General features: G+C 42.6%; 1 protein-coding gene across 1 annotated transcript in view; it reads right to left on the bottom strand.

Annotated features, from left to right (window-relative positions):
* Nucleotides 1-19,958, bottom strand: part of kcnh8 (potassium voltage-gated channel, subfamily H (eag-related), member 8) — a 452,674-nt gene that overhangs the window by 170,494 nt on the left and 262,222 nt on the right. Inside the window, exons 4-5 of the mRNA XM_073054437.1 lie at nucleotides 10,923-11,050; nucleotides 7,120-7,363 (exon numbers count right to left, since the gene is read on the bottom strand). Of these exons, the coding sequence (XP_072910538.1) occupies nucleotides 7,120-7,363; nucleotides 10,923-11,050 (372 nt within the window). The remainder of the gene's footprint in view (nucleotides 1-7,119; nucleotides 7,364-10,922; nucleotides 11,051-19,958) is intronic.

Genomic DNA, 19,958 nt, shown 5'->3' with positions numbered 1-19,958 from the left:
TATTCAAAACTACAAAATGGTTTTTCAGCATGCTCGTTAGCTTTGTAACTGACAGCTCTGTTATTCACTGAGAAGTTTACAGAGTTTTAAAATCTGCGAATGTCAAGCCATTTCCAAGACTGAAGCCAATGCTTTTGTTAAAGCATTTAATTGTCAAATATTCACTTTTTCTTGAAACAACTTCCATGAATATTCTTTGAAGTTAAGATTTAGGGATGCATTACAAAAATGCAAATTAGTTAAAATATGCCTGGATTTGTTTTTTTAGTATATTTAATTGTCTAATTATTTTTATTAATGACAGCAGCATTTTGATTGCTCCAGGCTTCAACCTCCATACAGTGAAAATGTTAGGATTTATCAAAAGAAATATAATCTTGCTGCTCATTTGGCTAATATGATAAGCTGATTCATATAATACAGATTGGCCTCAAACAACTCAAAGCAAAACTAAACTGAATATAACAAACTGTTTAAATATTTGACTAGCTTAATTGTCCTTTCATGCAGTCCCCCTGTAAAAATACATCACCAAAATTTGTTTTGATAGGATTATGTTCCAACAGTTGAACCATCAACTGATCCTGAATGTATTTTCATTCATTGACTTTAGCAAATTTGATAACATTCCACTGCTGCTGAAACTATTTTTGCACCACTTTTTCTTATGGGCAGGGCATAATCATCATGGAAAGTAGTTCCAAGTTGTACATTCTTGGGAGCATGATTAAGCAACCTTAAATTAGTAATGGAACAGAAATTTTGAAAATACATTAAGAATTTTGCTGTTTGTTATTTTTAAATAAAATTTCACCTGCCTATTGTTTCTTTCTGCCATTGAGCTATTAATATCAAATCATTTGGATGAGTTATGAAGGATAAGTTGTAAAATGACTTGTTAGAAAATGAAAATAAATCCAAGAACAAAACCCAACTGTTTAGAAGTAATGATAAGTATAAGCTCATTTTGGGACATACTGAAGCTTGGTGCATCTTCTGCACAGGCTTTGTGAGGGCAGACTACATTCTCAGGTCTGACTGCCTCTGAGTACAGAGGAGCTAGGCTCCATTAACAGCCTATCAAATGCTTCCTGGATGCATTATTTTAAAAAGGACATATGAGTGTTACTGATGCATCATAACAAACTGTAATGAATTGTTGATGCAGTGAACGTGGAGAAATGCCAGAAGTGTTCACAGCATATATTCTGAATGAAGTGTAGTTTTGGAAAGAAAAGTGGGCACATACCCAGGGACACACTGCAACGAATATCAATTATTCTGTGAAACCACCAATAAACCGAAAGGGGCCCTGAGATAGGTGTAACACTCACTGGTACATTGAATCCCCAGGTTACAGGTAACCTAATGTACAGAAATTAGACTTTACTCAAATTCTCCTATAGATTTTTCAAATTAGTAATAAAACAATAATATGATCTGTGGTATTCATTAATGACTGAGTTTTGTGCTGTATATATTACATTTGTTCAACTGTGGTATTGTTAGGGTGAATATTTGACAAAAACAAGATTCAAACAAGAGGACGTGAGTTGAGAGTTAGGGGGCAAAAGTTTAGGGGTACCACTAGGGGGAATTTCTTTACGCAGAGAGTGGTAGCTGTGTGGAACGAGCTTCCAGTAGAAGTGGTAGAGGCAGGTTCGGTATTGTCATTTAAAGTAAAATTGGATAGGTATATGGACAGGAAAGGAATGGAGGGTTATGGGCTGAGTGCAGGTCGGTTGGACTAGGTGAGAGTAAGCATTCGGCACAGACTAGAAGGGCCGAGATGGCCTGTTTCCGTGCTGTAATTGTTATATGGTTATAAAACAAATTATAGCAAGTGTCTATAGAGTGTATATTGTGAAATGGGTAACTATAGGAAACTATAGGGAATTCTGACTTACAGAGAAATAAGCTTACAGACAGTTCTCAGGAATGGCGTCACAACTACGGACATTGCCGCAGAGACTGGACGCTCTTGCAGATAGGCAGCTGGAAGCAGTCGCCAGTGATGCACGTGAGAATGCACACAATCCAGTCAATTGGAAGTTCTTTGTATTTAACTCCCTTCTTTTCATTCCATTCACATCTTGACTGAAGAACAATGACAACAATGTTCTCTGCTTACCTTAGTTCATGTTCCAGGAAAGAAGATTGATGATTTAGATAGATGCTGTAAAGAAGCAGTATCACGGTAGCATTCAGTTACTGTTTCCGAGCGGCAGTGACAGCTTTAGTTTTTAGATTGAGAGTTTAGTTATCAGCCTTGTTGTCCTTGTGGTTATTACTTGTTCTGTACAGTTCTTATTAAAACTCAATGAAGAGTTCATTTCATGTCTGTGTCTTTCCCCGTGCACTTGGGCCATCACTGACCTCCTGTCAGCAAGACTTGACCAATCAAAATGGACTCAGCAGAGAGCGAAGAGCTTAAATTGGCCCCGAACTTTGTTGGTCAGATAGGGGAGAAGTTAAAGTCAGTGGAGGCTGGGTTGGCAGCATTAACTCCCACAATCAACAACTACTCTGAGAGCAGCAAGCCCAGACCAAGCTGGAAGAACCTGTCTCAGCACTCGCAACAACAGATCAGCAACTCGCAACCGACAGCCAGAATCAGTGGCAGCCATTACCGCTCTCACTGCCGCCATTCAGCAGCTCTCTGGCAGGACAGCCTCATTTTCAGCTCCTATAGCAGTCTCATCAGCCTCAGCCACTAATGCCCCGATCCTCTTGTCTTTTTCTAGACGTGAACCAAGCATTCATCCACAAGGCAGATACTCCAGTGACCCCAACAGCTGCAGAAACTTTATTACCCAGTGTGAGAAGACTTTACAAGCCAGCAGTGATGTCCATAAGATGGACCCCCACTCAGCCTGTTCAACACCCTGTGAGAACAAGGTTCTCCTGTAGCCCAGTATTTCCAGCAATTTGTAGTCGAGTTCAAGAGAGTGTTTGACCTTCAGTACAGGTGAGGAGGCTGCCCACTGACTACTGGACCTGTGCTAAGGGAGAAGGTCAGTGAGAGGCTACACAGTTAGGTTCTGCACATTTGCGGATGAGATGGGATGGAGCAAGAGATCTCTCACCATTGCTTTCCGGTATGTGCTGAGCACAGAGATCCAGCAGGAGATCGCAGTGCATGATGAACAGGACAACCTGGATGACCTGATAATCTGGCAATTGGAATTGACCAACAGGTAGCTCACTAGCAAAGAGTGCGAGTGCCCTGAGTCTCCTACTCATCAGATCACCGCTTACCTTCACCTCTCTCTCATCACCCAGTGTACAATCCACAGGGGAGTACCTGCAGGTGGGGGTGGGGTTGCACCTATTGTATCTCAGGATGAATGTGAGTGATCAGCACATCATGAGCTTCTTGCATTTATTCACTCCGGGTCAGCCGGGAACCTCATGATTTCTCTTACGTGCTAAGGTAGGGAGTTCCTGCCCAACAACTGAGAGTGAATATTGATATCTGGTCTATAATTTCCTGGGCTATCTCTACTCCCTTTCTTGAATAAGAGAACAACATCCGCAACCCTCCATTCCTCCGGAACCTCTCCCTCATTGATGATGCAAAGATCATTGCCAGAGGCTCAGCAATCTCCTCCCTCACTTCCCACAGCAGCCTGGGGTACATCCCATCCAGTTCCGGCGACTTATCCGATTTGATGCTTTCCAAAAGCTCCAGCACATCCACTTCCTTAATATCTACCTGCTCAAGCTTTTCGGTCCACTGTAAGTCATCCCTACAATTGCCAAGATCCTTTTCCGTAGTGAATACTGAAGCAGAGTGGGGGTTGTGTGGAATGGGCTGCCAGTGGCAGTGGTGGAGGCGGATACGATAGGTACATGGATGGGTACATGGAGCTTAGAAAAATAGAAGGCTATAGGTAACCCTGGGTAATTTCTAAGTTAAGGACATGTTCAGTACAGCTTTGTGGGCCAAAGAGTTTGTATTGTGCTGTAGGTTTCTATGTTTCTATATCAAAGCTCTGGATCTTGGTCAGTCGAGATCTACCTTTCTATGATACCCTTCCATCATGTGCTAGAGTGCAACCATTGGGAACAGATCTCCTTCTATCTTATTGATTCACCTGAATTACCACTGGTGCTTGGCCTTCCATCGCTCTCTCGACCCATGGATCGATCGGTCCCTAAAGGCTCTCCAACAGTGGGGACTGGCACGCTTTTCTACCTGTCTGGGTCCAGCTCAAGCCCCTGTCAGCATATCCCCTCTGGAGCCAACTTCTGTCTAATGTTTCATTTGAATATGATGACCACCTTGAGGTCTTCAGTAAGAAGAAGGCCACCTCCCAGAACTCCACACCAGCCATTACACTGCACCATTGACCTCTAATCCTCCTTAGAGTCGGCTTTTCTCTCTCTCTCATTCTGAAATGGAGGCCATTGAAGAATACATCAAGGAGGCATTGGCCTTAGGATTTATCCACCCATCTATCTCACCAGCAGGGGTGGGCTTCCTTTCTTGTGAGCAAGAAGGATGGCGAGCTCTATCCCTTCCTTGATTATTGGCCCCTCAGCAACATCACGGTGAAGAACTGCTGCCCTCATCCCCTGCTTGCCTCTGCATTTGAACATTTCCAAGGAGCAACAATATTCTCTTAGATAGATCTGCACAATGCTTACAATTTGGTTCAGATTCAAGAATGGGATGAGTGGAAGACAGCATTCATCACATCCACTGGCCAATGAGCTCCTCATGACGCCATTTGGTCTGGCCAACACACCTGTTATTTTTCTAGTCCTGGTCAATATGGTTCTCTGGGATGTTGAATCAGATTTTTTTTTGTGTGTTTGGACGGCATTCTTATCTATTCTCGCTCTCACCAGGAACATGACCGCATTTCTGGAGGTTTCTCAGATGGCTCCTCGAGAATAACCTTTATACCAAACTAGAGAAGTGCAAGTTCCACAAAGACCCGGTGTCATTCTTGTGTTACATCCTTCCCCAGTGTTCCAAAGTAAACTTCAGGTCGTCACAGAACGGCCCAAACCACCTACGGTCAAACAGGTGAGGCGCTTCATGCCGATGCAAATTTTTATCGCTGCTCCATCAGAAGCTTCAGCTCCATCCTGGCTCTCATAAACACATTCACCAAGAAGACTTCTGCAGAATTCCAATGGACATGTGAAGCAAACCAGGCATTCTCTGAGCTAAGGTGAAGTTTCACCACTGCCCCAGTGTTGCAACATACAGACCTATCTTATCCATTCATCATCCAGACTGATGCAATAGGTGTCGCCACTGGAGCTGTACTCTCCCAGCACATTTTGGTAGTTAATCGGCTGCACCTCGTGCTTTTCTTTCCCATCATTGACTCCTGCAGACTGTATTTATGATGTTGGGAACCGAGAACTTCTGGCTATCAAGAAGGCCCTGGAGCATGCTGTTTCTGGCTGGATGGAGCAGTGCAGAGAAGGACAGATCAGGAGAACTTCTCCTGCATTAGTGACACCAGGAGTCTCAACTCTCATCAAGCTCTTTGTGTTCTTTACTTCACCCCACTTAATTGCACTCTCACCTACCAACCTGGCATCAAGAATACCAAGGCTGATGCTTTTTCCTGCCAATTTGAGGATAACACCAATCCGGAGCCCATCTTTCCCTGCATTGGTTTTACTGCTCTGATGATTTGGGGCATAGAAACAGGTGAGGGCTGTCCAACATTCAGGTCCATGCCCAGGTGTGGGGCCTCCCAACCAGTTGTTTGTCCCTGCAACTGTGAGCCCCAGAATGTTGGAGTGGGGTCACTCTTCCTGTCTGGTTGGCCATCAAGGATTCAAAGGATCTTGAATTTATAAAGAGACAATTTTGGTGGCTATCTATATCCCAAGATATCCACAACTTAGTTTGCCCAGAACAAGACATTACGCCAGCGCGCTGCTGGTCTGCTCTTTGCCCCAATTGCACCTCTCAGTGGATTTTCATCACTGGTCTTCCACCATCAGATGGGAACATTACCACTCTGTTAGCTGTAGATTGGTTGCTTCTCTAAAGCAGCCCACTTCACTGCCCTACCCAAGTGCCTGTCAGCTCACGAAACTGCCACACTCATGATTCAGCATGTGTTCAGTCTGCACGGCTTCTCTCAGGACACAGAAACATAGAAAACCTACAGCATAATACAGGCCCTTTGGCCCACAAAGCTGTGACGAACATGTCCTTACCTTAGAAATTACCTAGGGTTACCCATAGTCCTCTATTTTTCTGAGCTCCATGTACCTGTCCAGGAGTCTCTTAAAAGACATACACTCTGATCGAGTTTACTTTCTGGTTTTGGAAGTCTTTCTGTTCTCTTTTGGGAACACAACCAGCCTCTCAACAGGTTTTCACCCCCCAATCTAACACCCAGACTGAGAGAGTGAATCAGGAGCTGGAGTCAATCCTGCATTGCCTTGTCTCTTCCGCACAACCTGGAACTTCCAACTTGTCTGGGCAGAGATTGCTCACAATAACCTCCAGTCATCCTCCACTGGCATGTCTCCCTTTGAATATCAAAAGGGATTCCAGTCATCACTCTTCCCTGACCAGGAGAGTGACCTGTTGCTGAACAGTTGGTCCAATCTCACTGGATGCAGAGCAGTGTCCAGTTCCTTGTTAATTGGGAAGGGGACGGCCCGGAGGAACGTTCTTTGGTTCCTGCTTGAAACATTCTGGACAAGTTTCTCATCCAGGACTTCTAGCAGGCACAGATCTCTGAAACCTTGGGAGGGGAACCCTGTCACAACCGTGGACACTGCCGCGGAGTCTGGGCGACAGGAAGAAATCGGAAATCATGTACATGAGAATGCACCCACTCCACTCAATTAGAGTTTCATTGTAACTATACTTAACCCCCCCCTTCCTTTCATTCCAATTTTGCCAGTCCTGACCGAAGCACAGCGACGGCAACACTCCCGGCTTACCTTAGTCTGCTCTCCAGGAAAGAACATTAATGATTTAGACAGAAACTGTAAAGGAGCAGTGTTAATTTAGCATTGTTACTGATTATGATTCTGATTTCCAGCATCTGCAGCATTTTTCTTATTTTCAGTATATAAATACTACCTGACTATAAACTGAGTTGAAGAACAACGAGATCATTGAATGCTTACCTATGATGAACAGAATTTCCACTGCAATGTCACTAACTGTTGTGCTTCTTGCTGAAGGCAAGTTCTCATCATTTCCAATAAAACAGACATTATACGGCACAGTCACAGCAACATAAAACGTTGCTAATAATATTAGCCAGTCCCACAATGCTTTAGAAGTGCTGTAGTGCAAAAGGATGAATTTTGACTTTTTTGCATCTGCAACCTTGTATTCTGGTAGAGCTGGTTTGTTTCTGAACACATTCTGCCGAGGAACAAGATAATAACATTTGTTAAGTATACAATTTCAGACTGCCCATTTTACATATTATTATCTGAATGATAACAATTTCCATTTTCTCCCCATCATAATAGTGATCACTTACCAATTCCTTGTTCAAGGTTCAAAGTAAATTGATTATCAAAGTACATATATGTACAACCCTGAGATTCATTTTCTTGCAGTCATACACAGTAAATCTGCATCCAACAGGACAGACAAATAACCAAGGTGTAAAAGAGAACAAACTGTGCAAATATGAAAGAAAAAAAGAGCAATAAATATTGAGAACATAAGTCCTTGAAAGTAAGCCTATACATTATGGGAACAGTTCAGTGATGGGGCAAGTGAAGTTGAGTGAAATTATCCCCTTTAGTTTGATGGTTGAGGGGTAGTAACTGTTCCTGAACCTGGTGGTGCTAGTCCTGAGGCTTTCTTCCTGATGGCAGCAGTGTGAAGCGAGTATGACCTGAGTGGTGGGGGTCCCTGATGAAGGGTGCTGCTTTCCTGTGACAGCACTCTATACAGATGTGCTCAGTGGTGGACAGGGCTTTACCTGTGATGGACTGGGCTGTATCCATTACTTTTTGTAGGATTTTTCATTCAATGGCATTGGTGTTTCCATACCAGGCCATGGTGCAACCAGTCAATATACTCTCTACCACACATCTATAGATATTTGTCAAAGCTTTAGATAGCATGCCGAATCTTCGCAAACTTCTAAGGCAATAGATGTGCTGCTGTTTTTTCTTCGTAATTGCACATATACTAGGCCCAGGACTGATCCTCCAAAATGATAACACTGAGAAATTTGAAGCTGCTGACCCTCTCCATCTCTGATCCCCCCTTGAGGACGGGCTCATGAACCTCTGATTTCCTCCTGCTGAACTCAGTAATCTGCACTTGGCCTTGCTGACATTGAATTTGAGGTGATTGTTGATTTTCAATCTCAGCCAGATTTTCAATCTCCATCCAATATGCTGCTTAGCATCACAGTCTTAAGTGTAAAGTGAGTAGAGCAGGGACCTAAGCATACAGCCTTGTGGTGTACCTGTGCTGATGGAGATTGTTGAGATGTTGTTGCCAATCTGAACTGACTTTGGTGTGCAACTGAGGAAACTGAGGATCCAACTGCACAAGGAGGAATTAAGGCCAAGGTCTTGAAGCTTATTGATCCGTTTTGTATTGTTGATATTAAGGCACAATAAAAAATGCATTTTCTTTCAGCAAAAACTGAAACCAATTGTGTCAAACATGTTCAATATATGAAGAAGTGCTTCAAAAAATATCTTTTTACCATCATGGCATTTGATACGCCTACATCCCAGTTATTCCTTTTTTAAACATTTGATTGATTTACTTCAAAGAATGGTAAATCATGAGCTCGGACTGTATGATAATGTGAATCGTCATTTGTAAAAGGTAACAAATTTCACCTGTGAAGGTCATACTTGTGACTTGGAATTACATATATAAGTATCATCCTGCTCGATAATTAGTATTAGGATGGTAGTTATAGATCAACATTACAGTAGCTTGGGTAAAAGTTTGATCAGAATTTTTCACAGCACTCTCTAAATGTCATAGACATAGAGTTATACAGCATCGAGCAGCTTCAGCCCAACTCCTCCCTACTGACCAAGTTGCCTAACTAAACTAATACCATCTGTCTGTTATTGGCCCAGACCCCTCTAAATCTTTTGATTTAAACACTGGTCTTGAGGGAGTACAATCATCCGATTATGTACGTCTGAGTTAAACACAGGGTGTTTAAAACAACCGTGCATCTCCTCAGTAAAGGGCCATTTGCTTCACCTTTGCTAGTGTGAGAAAGAACACTTATGTAGTTTCTAAATTTCTGTTCTAATTAATTGCGACTACAAATTGAGCGGACTGGATTTCAAAAATCCTGTCATACTATTTTCTAGTTGGTTGGTCTCATCCTACAATTGTCATAAATTCAGAGTACATGACCTGATAAAAGTCATATAACCTTGAAAAATGCAGTGGTGTTGTGAAGATTTGAGTTGGACACAAGGGCCATTGTTCACCTGAAAGAACAAGTATGAAATTTAAGCAAAGGATACTCTGTTGACTGTTCTATGGTAATCTTTACTTTATTGTCACCAAACAATTGATATTAGACCGTAAATCATCACAGCTATACTTGATTCTGCACTTTACGCTCCCTGGAGTACAAATCAATAGTAAATGTAATAAAAATTTAAATTATAAATAAAATAAAAAGAGAAAAGAGAAACTAAGGTAGTGCAAAAAAAATCTGAGAGACAGGTCCGGATATTTGGAAAGTATCTCAGGATCCGTTCAGCAGTCTTATCACAGTTGGAAAGAAGCTGTTCCCAAATCTGGCCGTATGAGTCTTCAAGCTCCTGAACATTCTCCCAGAGGGAAGAGGGACAAAAAGTGTGTTGGTTGGGTGGGTCGTGTCCTTAATTATCCTGGCAGCACTGCTCCGACAGCGTGAGGTGTTAAGTGAGTCTAAGACCGAAGATTAGTTTGTGTGATGTGCTGAGCTTTGTTCACGATCTTCTGCAGCTTCTTCCGGTCTTGGACAGGACAACTTCCATACCAGGTTGTGATGCACCCTAGAAGAATCTATAAAAATTAGTGAGGGTTTTAGGGGACAGACCAAATTTCTTCAGCTTTCTCAGGAAGTAAAGGCGCTGGTGGGCCTTCTAGGCAGTGGACTCTGCTTGGTTAGACCAAGTCAGGTCATTTGTAATATTCACACCAAGGAACTTAAAGCTTTTGACCTGTTCCACCTGCGCACCACCGATGTAGATGGGGTCGTGCAGTCTGCTACTCCTTCTGAAGTCAACAACCAATTCCTTTGTCTTGCTGATATTGAGGGATAGGTTATTGTCTTCGCACCACGCAACCAGATTCTTAATTTCCTCTCTGTACTCAGACTCATCATTACCTGAGATACAGCCTACAATTGTGGTGTCATCAGCAAACTTATATATTGAGTTTGATGGAAACTTGGCTACACAATCATGGGTATACAGTGAGTACAGCAGGGGGCTGAGTACACAGCCTTGTGGGGCACCGGTGCTCAGAGTGATTGTAGAGGAGAGCTTGTCCCCTATTTTCAGGGTTAATATAAATCTCCTCAGGTAGTATACATAACAGTGACCCAACAAAAACAAAAATAGCTCAGATCAGGAGAGCTAACCTGCCAGCTCAATTTATAACTTGCCAGGTTTGTAAATTCAAAATGCTTCAGTTGGAGGAGGTGGTGTGATTTGGCTGTTAATAATTGATCTAAACATACAGTTGCTGTGTAAACTGTTTGCAGAAAGCTACTCCAGCCCTCGGGCACTAACATTACTTAAATTTGACAATTCCATCAAATGTTTTTGTAGAGTACAAGTTAAAATGCTATGCTTCTTAAACTTTGCAGTGATCAGCACTACAGATACATTACTGCTTCACTGGAGTTTCTATTCAGCAGTAATAACAATAAAGAGTATGACTATCTGATAAAATACATTAAGGTTCACTAATTGCTTCACATACTTACATTATTAATTTTCAATTTGTTCTTTTCTCGCTTTTGTAGATGGCCAGAGATGTGATAAAGAACAGCCCGGCTGCGCCTACGAGCTGAACTGAAGTGTGTTCCTGCTTTCCCTCGTCCCTTGTATTTTTCTGTTTATGAAATGAAACAGATTGTTGGCAGACTGAATCCATGTAAAACAAAATCACTAACCAGTTTCAAACGTTCAGGTGTGTTTACATCAAAAACCAACTAGTATAGTATTAAATGAGAGAAAATGTAAAGAGACTTAAACCTATTTTTGATATTATTTATTTATTTATTGATCTATTTATTCTCTTCCTTTTTGCATTTGTAATTTGTTGCTTTTTTGCACATTGATTGTTGTTCATCCTGTTGGGTGCAATTCTATTGTTTATTGTTTGTATTTACTGTCATGCCCACAAGAAAATAAATGCAAGGGGAGGATATGGTGACGTATATGTACTTTGATACAAAATTTACTTGAACTTTGAATTAGCAATCAATGCAGATTTATAACATGTGGATTTTGACAGCACTGACCACCTCTAAAAGATAACAATATGAAGGAATATTTGTCAGGAAAGTAATGACAATTAGATACACATCACCTAATTATGTTCAAATTCAGTACAGGAAATTTAAACCTATTAAATATTGCTAGGTCAAAGATCAAAGGTTCATTTTATTATTAATGAATGGATGTATGCAGAATACAACTCTGAAATGTGTCTCTTTGCCAGAGAGCTATAGAATACAGACAACCATAGACGTAGTTGAGAGGAAGACACCAATCCCTTCCACATGAAAAGAAAAAGAAACAAAAACTCACAAACCCCAAACATCCCATCCCCTCCCTCGTACAAAAACTAACAGAGCACCAGCCTGATAATCCACAAGATAGAATTGGTGAGAACATTGAAAAAACACATTGAACTGTAAGAGCCCAATATGAACTACGGTCCAATCCAACAGCAGAAACTGGAACCAGCAGCCCCTCCAACAGCAGTGACTGGAACCAGCAGCCCCTCCAACGGCAGTGACTGGAACCAGCAGCCCCTCCAACAGCAGTGACTGGAACCAGCAGCCCCTCCAACAGCAGTGACTGAAACCAGCAGCCCCTCCAACAGCACAAACTGGACCCAGCAGTCCCTCCAACAGCAGTGACTGGAACCAGCAGCCCCTCCAACGGCAGTGACTGGAACCAGCAGCCCCTCCAACAGCAGTGACTGGAACCAGCAGCCCCTCCAACAGCAGTGACTGAAACCAGCAGCCCCTCCAACAGCAGTGACTGGAACCAGCAGCCCCTCCAACAGCAGTGACTGAAACCAGCAGCCCCTCCAACAGCAGTGACTGGAACCAGCAGCCCCTCCAATGGCAGTGACTGGAACCAGCAGCCCCTCCAACGGCAGTGACTGGAACCAGTAAGGCAAACAATGTAGAGTTACTTGTACTATTGCTTGTGCATGAGCTAATTGTATATTAGGGAGACAGAATCAGACGCACACCAGCTCTGGCAAGGTTTACAGGCCATTACTTCCTACAAAGTACAACCTAAAGCCATGACCAGCTGTGATGTTTCACTTCCAGGTGAGGTCAACGCCTTTTATGCTTGCTTTGAAAAGGAGGATACAACCACACCTGTGTGACTACCTGCAGCATCTGGTCACCCTGTGATCTCTGTCACTGAGGCCAACACCAGAACATCTTTCAAAAGGGTGAACCATCGCAAGCTGTACCTGGAAGGGCAATGAAAACCTGTGTCAGCCACCTGGCGAGAGTGTTCAAAGACATCTTCAATCCCTACTGATGCCGTCAGTGGTTCCACCTGCTTCAAAAGTGCAACAATCAAACCAGTGCCCAAGGAGAGTAGTGCGAGCTGCCTCAATGGTGATCATCCACCCGCACTCACATCTACTGTGATGAAGTGGTTTGAAAGCTGATCATGGCCAGAATCAACTCCTGCCTAAGGACCTATTGCCACGATAGGTCTACAGCAGATGGAATCTTACTAGTCTTCCACTTGGCCTTGGACCAGCTGAACAATAGTAATGTCTATGTAAGGCTGCTGTTTATTGATCCATCATTGGCTCAGCTTTCCACACCATCATACCCTCAGTATTGATCAACAAGCTCCAAAGCCTCGATCTCTGTACCTTCCTCTGCAATTGGATCCTGATTTCCTCATCGGGAGACCAGTCAGTGCAGATTGGAAATAACATCTCCTCCTCACTGACAATCAACCCAGGCACACCTCAACGATGTGTGCTTAGTCCACTGCTCTACTCTCTCTACACCCACAACAGAGCAGCTAGGCACAGTTCAATGCCAACTATAAGTTTGCCAATGACACGACTATTGTTTCAGATGATGACAAGGAGGTGTGCAAATGTGAGAGACATCTGCTGGTTGAGTGATCTCGCAACAAACCCTTGCACTCAATGTCAGGAATTGATTGTGGACTTCAGGAAGGGGATGTCGAAGGAACACACACCACTCCTTATTGAGGGATTAACAGTGGAAAGGATGAGCATTTTCAAGTTCCAGATTGTCTACATCTCTGAAAATCTATCCTGAGCCCAACATATTGATGCAGTTTCAAAGAAGGAACAACAATGGCTGTATTTCATGAGGAGTTTGAGGAGATTTGGTATATCACCAATGACCCTCATAAATTTCTTTCGATGTACTGTGGAGAGCATTCTAAATGGTTGCATCACCTTCTGGTATGGAGGGGCCCCTGCAAAGAATCTGAAAAAGCTGCGGGAAGTTGCAAGTTCAGCCAGCTCCGTCATGGGCACTAGTGTCCCCAGCATCGAGGACATCTTCTAAAGGCGATGCCTCAAAACGGCTGCATCCACCTTTAAGGACCCCATCACACAGGACATGCCCTTTTCTCGTTTCTACCATCAAGGACTCAGTACAGGAGCCTGAAGAGACATGCTCAACGTTTTAGTAAAAACTTCTACCCATCTGCCATCAGATTTCTGAATTCCATGTACGCTACTTCACTTTCTTCTTTTTAGTGTTCTCTTTTTGCACTACTGTATTTATTTAATTCTATATATAGTAACTTGTAGTTGTTGTCATTATATATTGAACTATACTGCTGCAGCAAACAGCGGATTTCACAACATATGCTGGTGATATTAAACCTGATTACGATTAAGGAAACACAATAAGAGATTTAGGCTGATGAAAGGAGAGCAGAGTAGTGCCACAACTGGGCAAGTGGGAGGATGGTACATGGACAGAAGGGCCCAAAACAACATGGATGTATTAAAGCACAACCTAACTGCCACACAAATTCTCTCAGATACTGTAAATAACAAGTGTTTAAAAGAATCATATCCATTTGGTAAGCCAAGGACATCTTGCTTACTCTGCTGACCCGTACAAGATGGATCGGAAGTTGCAACACTCGGTACTGTTCGTACCCTATCACTGCAACAAAATGCCACAGAGTTAACCAACTGTCAGCTCAGGCGCACGACCTCTCCAGCTCGATAACCTCCTTTGCTAACAGCATTAAAGCTTTCCACAAAATGAGGTTCACACATTCAACATGTGGTTTACATATCTTTGTTGAGCTTTCTTCAACCATAGCTTTAATCCTTTGTCAGCCCTGATTTCCTGATGGTTTACTGGCTTTGGACCAGGAATGATAGCTTACTTGGAATTCCCATTGAACCCCACTTTGCTCTGATTTATAGAAACATAGAAAACCCACAGCACAGTACAGGCCCTTCAACCCACAATGTTGTGCCGAACATGTATTTACTTTGGTAATTACCTAGGGTTACACATAGCCCTCTATTTTTCTAAGCTCCATGTACCTATCCAGGAGTCTCTCAAAAGACCCTTTTGTATCTGCCTCCACCACCATTGCCGACAGCCCATTCCAAGCACTCACCACTCTGAGTAAAAAACTTACTCCTGACATCTCCTCTGTACCTACTTCCAAGCACCAGTACCCTCTTGTATTAGCCATTTCAGCCCTGGGAAAAAGCCTCTGACTATCCACACGATCAATGCCTCTCATCATCTTATACACCTCTATCAGGTCACCTCTCATCCTCTGTCACTCCAAGGAGAAAAGGCCAAGCTCACTCAATAAGGCACGCTCCCCAATCCAGGCAGCATCCTTGTAAATTTCCTCTGTACCCTTTCTATGGTATCCACATCCTTCCTGCAATGAGGTGACCAGAACTGAGCACAGTACTCCAAGTGGGGTCTGACCAGGGTCCTATAAAGCTGTAACATTACCTCTCGGCTCTTAAACTTAATCCCATGGTTGATAAAGGCCAATACACCATATGCCTTCATAACCACAGAGTCAACCTGTGCAGCAGCTTTGAGTGTCCTATGGACTCTGACCCCAAGATCCCTCTGATCCTCCACACTGCCAAGAGTTTTACCATTAATACTATATTCTGCCATCATATTTGACCTACCAAAATGAAGCACCTCACACTTATCTGGGTTGAACTCCATCTGCCACTTCTCAGCCCAGTTTTGTACCCTATTGATGTCCCGCTGTAACCTTTGACAGCCCTGCACACTATCCACAACAACTTTGTGTCATCAGCAAATTTACTAACCCATCCTTCCACTTCCTCATCCAGTTCATTTATAAAAATCATGAAGAGAAGGGGTCCCAGAACAGATCCCTGAGGCACACCACTGGTCACCGACCTCCATGCAGAATATGACCCGTCTACAACCACTCTTTGCCTTCTGTGGGCAAGCCAGTTCTGGATCCACAAAGCAATATCCCCTTGGATCCCACACCTCCTTACTTTCTGAATAAGCCTTACATGGTGTACCTTATCAAATGCCTTGCTGAAATCCATATACACTACATCTACTGCTTTATCTTCATCAATGTCTTTAGTCACATCCTCAAAAAATTCAATCAGGCTCATAAGGCATGACCTGCCTTTGACAAATGCCTCTCCAAATGTTCATAAGTCCTGATTCTTAGGATCTTTTCCCTCAACTTACCATCACTGAAGTAAGACTCATTGGTCTGTAATTTCCTGGGCTATCTCTACCCCCTTTTTCGAATAAGGTACCAATACCTGCATCCTTCCAGTTCTTCGGAATCTCTCCCATCTCTATTGATGATGCAAGGATCATTGCCAGAAGCTCAGCAATCTCCTCCCTCACCTCCCACAGTACCCTGGGATACATCTCATCTGTCCCAGTGACTTATCCAACTTGATGCTTTCGAAAAGCTCCAGCACATCCTCTTTCTTAATGTCTATATGTTCGAGCTTTTCAGTCCACTGTAAGTTATCCCTATAATCGCCAAGATCCTTTTCCGCAGTGAATACTGAAGCAAAGTACTCATTAAGTACCTCCGCTATCTCCTCTGATTCCATATACACTTCTCCACTATCACACTTGATTGGTCCTATTCTTTCATGTCTTATCCTCTTGCTCTTCACATACTTGTAGAATGCCTTGGGGTTTTCCTTAATCCTGCTCACCAAGGTCTTTCCATGGCCCCTTCAGGCTCTCCTAATTTCATTCTAAAGCTCCTTCCTGCTAGCCTTATAATTTTCTAGATCTCTATCATTCCCTAGCTTTTTGAACCTTTTGTAAGCTTTTCTTTTCTTCTTGATTAGATTTTCAACAGCCTTTGTACACCATGGTTCCTGTGCCCTGTCTCATTGGAACATACCTATACAGAACTCTATACAAATATCCCCTGAACATTTGCCACATTTCTGCTGTACATTTCGCTGAGAACATCTGTTCCCAATTTATGCTTCCAAGTTCCTGCCTGATAGCTTCATATTTCCCCTTACTCCAACTAAGCACTTTCCTAACTTGTCTGTTCCTATCCCTCTCCAATGCTATGGTAAAGGAGATAGAATTGTGATCACTATCTCCAAAATGTTCTCCCACTGAGAGACCTGACACCTGACCAAGTTTACTTCCCAATACCAGATAAAGTACAGCCTCTCCTTTTTTAGGCTTATCTACATATTGTGTCAGGAAACCTTCCTGAACACACCTGACAAACTCCATCCCATCTAAATTCCTTGATCTAGGAAGATGTCATTCAATAGTTGGGAAATTAATATCTCCCACCACGACAACCCTGTTATTATTACACCTTTCCAGAATCTGTCTCCCTATCTGCTCCTCGATGTCCCTGCTACTATTAGGTAGTCTATAAAAAACACGCAGTAAACCTATTGACCCCTTCCTGTTCCTAACTTCTACCCACAGAGACTCAGTAGACAATCCCTCTGTGACTTCCTCTGATCAGTAGTGCCATGCTCCCACCTCTTTTGCCTTCCTCCCTGTCCTTTCTGAAACATCTAAAGCCTGGCACTCTAAGTAACTATTCCTGCCCTTGAGCCATCCAAGTCTCTGTAATGGCCACAACATCTTAGCTCCAAGTACTGATCCATGCTCTAAGCTCATCCGCTTTGTTCGTGATGCTTCTTGCATTAAAATAGACACATCTCAAACCATCGGTCTGAGCGCGTCCTCTCTATCACCTGCCTATCCTCCCTTTCGCACTTTCTCTATTTGTGAAACAACTGCCCCTTCCACCAACTCTTCAGTTCAGTTCCCACCCCCCCAGCAATTCTAGTTTAAACTCCTCCCAATAGCCTTAGCAACCAATATGCTGGGATATTGGTCCCCTCAGATTCAAGTGCAACCCATCTTTTTTGTACCACAACCTCTGACTGTTCACCTTCCCACTTCAGGATATCGTGGATGCGATCAGAAACATTCCCAACCCTGGCACCTGGGAGGCAAACTACCATCCGTGTTTCTTTCCTGAGTCCACAGAATCGCCTGTCTGACCCCCTAACTATAGAGTCCCCTGTTACTGCTGCCATCATCTTCCTTCCCCTACCTTCTGAGCCGCAGGGCCGGACTCTGTGCCAGAGGAGCGACCACTGTTGCTACCCTCTGGTAGGTTGTCCCACCAACAGTACTCAAGCAGGAGTACTTATTGTTAAGCAGAACAGCCATGGGGTGCTCTCTAGTGTCTGACTCTTGCCCTCCCCTCTCCTGACTGTTACCCACTTATCTCCATTTAACTAATCACCAATTGGCTACACCACTGATGATTTAGTATGTCATATTAAATGGGATGAATACTTATGCAATCAATTATTTTGTGTTTTATATTTTTCCCTGGATACCAATGCCCAAGAAGAGCAAGGTGAACTGCCTCAAATATTATTGCCCAGTGCTTTGAGAGGTTGGTCATGGTTAGAATCAACTCCCGATTAAGTAAGGACCTGGACTCAATGCAATTTGCCTATTGCCTCAATAGGTCTACAGTACACTCACTGGCTCTCCACTTGGCAGGAAGAATAAGTTGAGGGATTATACAGCAGTCCTCAGTGGAGGGTCAGAAGTGGAAATGGTGAGCAAATTCAAGTTCCTCAGTGTCAACATCTCTGATGATCTATCCTGAGCTCAGCATATTAATACAATTACAAAGGGCGCACAACAGCAGTTATATTTCATTGCAAGTTTGAGGAGAATTTGTATGTCACAAGAGAAACTCACAAATTTCTACATATGTACCATGGAGAGCATTCGAACTGAATGCATCACCATCTGGTATAGGATCAGAAAAAGCTGCAGAAAGTTGTAAACTCAGCTTGTTCCATCATAGGCACTAGCCTCACAGCATCCAGGTCACCTTCACATGGTGATACTTCAAAGAGATGGTATCCATCATTAAGGACCCCGTCACACAGGGCATGTCCTTTTCTCATTGCTACCATCAAGGAGGAGGTACAGGAGCCTGAAGACACACACTTAATGCTTCAGAAACAGCTTCTTCCCCTCCATCATCAGATTTATGAATGGATAGTGAACCCATGAAACTCATTGTTGCCCCTCTCTTTTTACACTGCATATTTCATTTATTTTTCTTTTTTTACATATACTTCTTGTAATTTATAGTTTTGTTATTATGTCTTGCAATGTATTGTACTGCAAAACAACAAATTTCACAACATGTGTCAGTGATATTAAACCTGATTCTGATTCTGAGCAGTACTTTTTTGTAAGATGGCATTATTAAAATAGAAATTGGCTTTACCTATCTTCATTTAAGTATGCAGGCTATCTTCTTAATACATACCAGCTTCTTATCAAGGCATCAAATTTAATCAAAATTAAAATAATTCCCAATCTATTGCATAAAGAAAACTACACTAGAGGCTAAGTAGAGTGGAGTTAAGGGTGGGAGGGATGAGAATTAGTCACTCTAGCAGACTAAAGTACTACTTGAAGATTACGGGAGTAATTTGCTAAGTGAGTATGCTTGTCATTAGGCTGGGAATGTTAGCAAAAACAGTTAAGGGAGGGGGATTCACTGGGAAATGTATTCAGGGAAAGTTCTGATGAAGGGATATTCACATCAAGTGCAGCTCCATGTCACTCTCCACATTGAAAACATTTCCAACACTGATTGAATTTATTATTATATCTAAATTGATAATTTAAAAAATAAACATACAGTTTCAATGAAGTGAACACAAATATCCAGATCACATGCTTTGCTGGATTTGATTTCTGATTTTAAAAACTCAACCTTGTTATTGATTAAGAGGACCATTTAGAAAGTTGTAAGTTAACTGATGGCTGCGACAAATATTCACAAATGTAAATAATGTGCCTCTGTCAAAAGCAAGCTCCCATTGGGGTAAGCTGAAGGAATACTTATTCACAATGTTGAGGCAACTTAATATTTGTCTATCCTGCTGCAAAATAATTGTGCTGTTGCTTGTAAAAGTTCAAGTTTTCTTTAGTGTTGGACTCAGATCAAATTTACAGGCAACCTTTGTTACTCATTCTTCACTTCTAAGATACTCTCTTTTCATAACTTCTTTTATGCTTTGATAGAAAGCACATTTCTTTTTCTGTTTGTAGAAGTCTTCTCGGGTCGGACATAATTGATCATGAAGTAATAAGTACAAAATTGCATAACTAATGCAAAATGACACATCTGTCTTTCAAACCACGAACAGAAGGAATATTCAGTTGTACTCA

The sequence above is a fragment of the Hemitrygon akajei genome, chromosome 8, assembly GCF_048418815.1.
Source record: "Hemitrygon akajei chromosome 8, sHemAka1.3, whole genome shotgun sequence".
Lineage (NCBI taxonomy): Eukaryota > Metazoa > Chordata > Chondrichthyes > Myliobatiformes > Dasyatidae > Hemitrygon > Hemitrygon akajei.
The sequence above is the reverse complement of the archived record's forward strand: the minus strand, read 5'-3'. Positions and strand labels throughout refer to the sequence as shown.